This window comes from Neopsephotus bourkii, unplaced genomic scaffold (assembly GCF_033783945.1).
Source record: "Neopsephotus bourkii isolate Nb327-2 ecotype Australia unplaced genomic scaffold, CSIRO-AGI_Nbou_v1 NB_1373, whole genome shotgun sequence".
Lineage (NCBI taxonomy): Eukaryota > Metazoa > Chordata > Aves > Psittaciformes > Psittacidae > Neopsephotus > Neopsephotus bourkii.
The window spans coordinates 746,716-752,715 of record NW_026901852.1 but is presented as its reverse complement, the minus strand read 5'-3'; the positions used below and the strand labels follow the sequence as shown (position 1 = coordinate 752,715).

At 33.1% G+C, this 6,000-nt stretch overlaps 1 protein-coding gene across 8 annotated transcripts in view; it reads right to left on the bottom strand.

Moving 5' to 3' along the window:
- Positions 1-853: 853 nt before the first annotated feature.
- The window catches only part of NLGN1 (neuroligin 1), a 424,270-nt gene continuing 419,123 nt past the window's right edge, over positions 854-6,000 (bottom strand). For all 8 annotated transcript variants that reach the window (XM_061367066.1, XM_061367068.1, XM_061367069.1 and 5 more), the window contains one exon: positions 854-5,094. In XM_061367066.1, coding sequence (XP_061223050.1) covers positions 4,272-5,094 — 823 coding nt within the window. In that variant the 3' untranslated portion in view covers positions 854-4,271. The remainder of the gene's footprint in view (positions 5,095-6,000) is intronic.

Genomic DNA, 6,000 nt, shown 5'->3' with positions numbered 1-6,000 from the left:
GGCCAGTGATTAACTGCTGCACAATTCTCTTGCATGTCTTATGAAATGCCACTAATTTCTTGTCTACCTACAAACGTATTGATGTGCCAGAAATAAGACAAATTAGAATGTTCGGAGTAAAAGCCAGTTTGCTATTTTCAAATTGCTCATATTTAGTTGGAGACCTCAGAAGGGCATCTAAACCTTATTGTATTATTATTTCTAATAGAAAAAGAGATTTTAATGATATTTGGAAAAATTCCCTTAGCTTAAGGACTGAAAATAATGCAGAACTGCTGCAACAGATATTTTGACAAGAGCTCTGAATGAAAAATAACAAAACCTCTGCAGGGAGTTTCTCATTAACCTAATTTATTTTGGAGCACATTTTCTCAATAATAATTATCTAATGTTTGCTTACATTAAAAAGTGATCACCTGTAACAGTTCATTACTAGAAAAAAGGGGTGAAAGGCCAATATTTTAAACTAACACCACAGGAAAAAAAAAACACCCAACAACTTACAAACATCAAAGGAATTCCATGATGCTTGTCAGCTTTCTATAAAGTCAACTGTTTCATCTCTAGTGAAGTTGGCAACAGAAATTCCAGCATTCTCTGTGCAGTGGTGTCTTTAAAACTGTAATATGTATTTGTTAGATATTTATTCATCTGTTTTTCAGGGTGCTTCAATAACCAAAATATCCAATTATTAAAGTCTTGTGACACAGGAATCCATGTTTAATACAGACAAGGAAAAATGTAACTCAATTTTCTTATGGACCACTGTATTCCGGTAGTTCATGCATGCCTTTCAAGTCTTTGGTGGATGGAGAATACCAGGTATAGCCAACTGAAATACCATCGAGCAAAATGTGTTTTTATCTGCTTTATTTCTCCTAGAAATGTCAGCACAGCACATTATATTGCCTGTAATTTTAATAGCTAAATGAGACAATGATTCCATTGTTATTTTTTTTCTCAAAATGGTAGAATACATTTTCTCAAAAAGGTCTGCAAACATATTTACAAAAGTGTGAAAGCAATAAATGCAGGCTTTTTATATTTTTACTGAACTTACAAAGACTGACTGGTTTCCTAATTTTATTGGAAATCTGGTCCAAGGATGATACAAGAAATTAAATATCGCACTCAGTTTTGCTTTCCTATAGGCTACTGTGGAAAATAAATCAAACAGTAAATATTTTTAAAAGAACAAACTGATATTCAATAAAGCATAATGAAGATATTCCAAACCCATTTCCTATATTTTAATTTTGTTTCATCTTTAAAACATCTCTTGCTCTTTCTTAATGCTATAGTAAAATGGGGAATACCATCTTACTTTTGGAAAGCCAGCTGCTGTAATGTAATTATAAAGTAGCCACTAAAATATCATTCACAGTATCTGTATCACAGGAATGGACTTTTTTTTGTTGGTTTTTTTTTTTGTTTGTTTTCCCAAACAGGCATGATTAAATTTGTGTTACTGCCTCCATCTTTCACATTTTAAATACTGTTGGCTGACAGAAATGAAGTGTAGTGTCATGCTTGGTTTACCTAAATCATTTATTTTGTAACTAATAAAAGTAAACAATTACCAGATACTGTATATATAGAGATATATAGCTATATGGCCACAATAAACTATAGTAAAGAGTTATTTTGGTTTTGGTAAAGTTAAGAAAAGCACATAAAATCATATTTCATGAATATCATGTTTTATGGCCATCAGTATTTTTGAGTGTTTTTTGTTTTGTTTCATCAACATAGCAAAATACAATCTTCCTATTAAACAATAATTATCAGATGGCAGACAATTTTTTTTATTGGTTTACATTGGCAGGTCACAGTCTAAAAGCACAACCACATCAGGCAGAAATTGCACATAGACCATCCTGGATTTTGAAGACTACTTTTTATGCTTCTACCAAAAGACCTTAATTTAAAACTGGGGACTGCAATAAGCACTAACGAAATACATTGATTCTTTGTTTTGGTTTGGTCTTTTTTTAATAGCTAAATAAAATGACTGAAATTGTAGTACTTTATTTTGCTTTCAGCTTCAATTTTAACATCTGTGCTTGGAGTTAGCAAACATGCTTTGAACCTCCTAGCAATTGTTTATGAAATTTCAGTCAACCAAATAAAACCCAGGTGATTTTTTTGCCCATCATGAATACTGCAGATTTATTTCAATTAGGCCTGTTCCTTGAATTACTTTTGGTGTTGGTATTTGTGTTTTTAACTTATTCCTGAGAACTAGGGGAGATGTGTAATACTATTACATCATACACTCACAATGTCAGTACTTCTGTAAGAAACGATCATAGCTGGGATTGGCCCATAAGTATGCAGTTGTATTAGTTGTAGAAAGCATGTTTATGTCTTCAAAAACCAGACTGGTCTGAAGATATTACTCTTTATTTGAGACAGTTACCATTACTTCATTAAAAAATGACAAAACAGCAATAAACATTTTAGCTCTTTAATGAGCAAAGATCAGGTCTCTTAGCATTGGAATAATATTCGTTATCCAGATTATTTTTATTTCACTCAGTGACCAGTAATATGGCCAAGAAGTACAAAGTAATTTTCCATCAAGTAGTATACAATTTTCGTGTGTAATAAGCTTTCATTCTTGAAAAAGAGTAACTGAAAAGAAATGTTTCTGTTACTGCAGTTAGTTTGTCAGAGAAAGTTCTTCGCATTATCTTACAAACTATCAAAATTGCTAGTAATTTGAAAAAATGTAAAAAAAAATCACATAACTTTAGTCTAATAGAAATATAGTACAGATAAGAGAGAAAGTATTTATCAGGGATGTGCTCTTAAGTCCATCTCAATTATTTCTTTTATATAAATGTACATCTGATTACATATACAAACATTTTGAAAGGACCATGATATATAATAACTGGAAAGCAACAGGGGAATGAAAAATTTGTTATTTTAGAACATTCATTTCAAATCACACAAACAGATGTAGTATTCAAATTTTAAAATTTCAAGTTGTTGGCTCTCTCCCCATTCTTACATATACTCTTTTTCTACACTGTTGCCATCTGGTCTAGAGAATTCATTTGAATGGCAAAACTAACGTATAGCAATTAAAGTATTGCAAGTAAACTTTTTAACATGCAACATGAATTTAAACAATAAGCTGAAAGGTGTAATCAAAGTGGTAACACTGGGGCATTTCTGTATTGCAAAATATCCTTGCAATCAAATTTTTGGACACACTTCAACAATTTGAACTAAGTATATTGTAATTAAATCATAACAAATCATAAATCCTTCATCAAAGGATATTCCATGAAAACTATAGTTATGTTAAAGTTAGGAATTATTTAGATGGAAAGGAAAAAAAACATAAATAATAGAGACTTTTTCTCTGGGATTCCTATCAATGAGGGTCCACCACTGTATATCTAAAATGCTATATATACCTTGACGAACTGTTGCAGTTCCTTCTATTTCTGAAGCTACCATGAAATATTTTACTGTAATTACTTTTGCCCCTTTAAAAAACTTCTTTAGGTTATTCCAATTGATGAAGAAAGCTTCTATTAAAAACTCCAATGGGATGAGAAGAATTTTAATTACGGCTTAATCAGCAGCACAGCCACCAAGCATATAAATTATCATGCACATCGTGCTAAAAATATCCAGTTTCCTTTATTCCCACAACTTTTATACTGACAGCACTTATGTGATAATGTTGTACCTGCCAGGCTGTAAAACTTCTTAGACTGGCAGATTTCAGCATGAGCCCCTTTCTAAGGCCTTAACAGCATTGGTGCTTTGTGTACTTATTCAAATATGTAAATATGGTCTACACAAGAAAACAGGTCCAAATAAAAATTGGTGAAAATTATCTGACATTCCATTAGTGTGTCCCTTGTGCATATTTATAGATTTTTAAAATTTTCAGTCATAGTTCTTTCCTGTTTGTGTTGCACATGCCTAATTCCACTATGTAACTTAAATCTTCAAAAAATTAATACTTGAATGTGAATGAAAATATCATTCAGGACAACTGCTTCAAGCAATTGCAAACAGTTGTTTGGTTTGTGGTTTTTTTTGTTATTTTGTTTTCTTTCTTTCTTAAGTTCATTTGTTATATGTACAATTCACTTTTGCAAAACCCCAAAAGTTCTTGATATGTATATTCACATATTATTCCTCCATATTTAAATAGTAAGAGTCTTGTAGGTTGAAAGCCAAGTAATCTTCAGTTATATCACCTACTGTAATCCATCAAAAAATAAAGTTTGTTTCGTCTTGTCTGGCTATACCCTGGTTGTTGAGTGTGAATGGGGGTGGGGATGAGGATGGGGCAGAGTATTGTTCTGTCCTCCAGTAAATGTATTGAATGTGTGTAGGGGTTGAATCCCTGGTATAGTGTTGGGGATCATTGTGATGGTGTTAGGTGTCATTAAGGGAATATCATCAGGAGACCTTCTCATAGCTAGCGTGTAGTCTGGGGGACAGGTGGTCCTAAGAACCACCTCGTGTGGATGGATGGATTCACATTCATGATCCAAGTCAGTGTGCTTCATTTGGAGGGACATTATCTCCTCTTCTTGTGCATGGGTAAGATCATTGGTAGTAGAACGTTGCGGGCTACATCGCCTATGAACATCATGTCTCCGCTTGTCTTTTTTGTAGTACAATGCTGCAAAGGCCAAAATGTTCAGGAACAGCAAAGATGCACCAACGGCAATAGTAACACTCAATTCTGTTGAATAGTCCCTTTGATCCACTGAAAATGGGCTTGGTTGTTGTTTGGGATCATCTTGTTTGGCTGTAGGAAAGGCTGAAGTAACAGAAACAGAATTTTTCCTTGTTGGTCTGAAAGTATTATCAGTTGACGGCACTTTAGTTGTGGTAGAGGTATACTGTGAAATGTCATTAAGATTGTGCAGATGAGGTACCAGTTCCAACCAAAGGTTCACTTTGTTGGCCCTATAATGTTCTTTAACTCTTGGCTTTAATCCAATGTGAAGATAGAGTTGGTCTTTCTGAGAATATCTGGTCCATGCTACTTCTTCAAAACGATTTGGTTTTGTATGGATGAATTTTGTATCCTGTGGTACTGGTTGATTTGGGTCACTAAAAAAAATTAAAAAATCTCCAATGTTACAAAATATTTCAAAAGGAATTATAAAATTAACATAATTAAGATTTCATACTTAATGTTTAAGTCTGCCTTTGGACAGAGCAGAATGCTATTTCCTAAAATTAGAGGCCTTAATAATCTTGATTAGAAACACATTATGCAAATGAACCCTTCTTTTACATAGACTTCAGAGACTTCCCTAGTTCTCTGGTATCTGGTATCTCTCACCCTGAATGTTTTTTGCTGCTGAGGATAGATTGCCAGTAATGTGGTTATGAGGACAAATGTCTGAGAGACCAGCACGAGAGTATATTAAGCTTTGCTTTTCTATTTTAGCAATATGAAGCTCAGCATTTCAGTTCATACGAGGTATCTGTGGCCATGAGGTGAAAGACCATGTCAGGGCATAGCTCAGCATAATACAAAGTGACTTAGAAGTCCAACAGCTGAAGGTAGGAAAGTGTTTTGAAATACCAGTGAAAGAAGAATTAATGAAAATGACAAAACTTTGCAAGTTTAAAGTCACATATTTTATGGTTAGAATTCTCAATTTAAACCACAAAACATTGTTAAAATAAGCTGTAGTATATTTGATGAAATATTTATGTAATTTTCTCTCTCACAGAATGAAAATACTACCAGTGCAGGGGTAAAAGAGTTACTAATGTAACCATTTTTAACTATACACCTTAAATGCTTAGTTTTGGACTGTTCTGGGGGTATCTTAATTATATTTGTGTACAAAGTATTTTTTTTTAACACAATGTTCTCAAAGTTATTTTTCCCTCTTTTTGCTAGAATGTGTAAGTGAGCTGAATGATATTACAATAAACATAAATATCCAACCCAATTCTTAGTCTCTTATTCATCCTGCAAGTACAGAGGCATTTCTAAGGGAG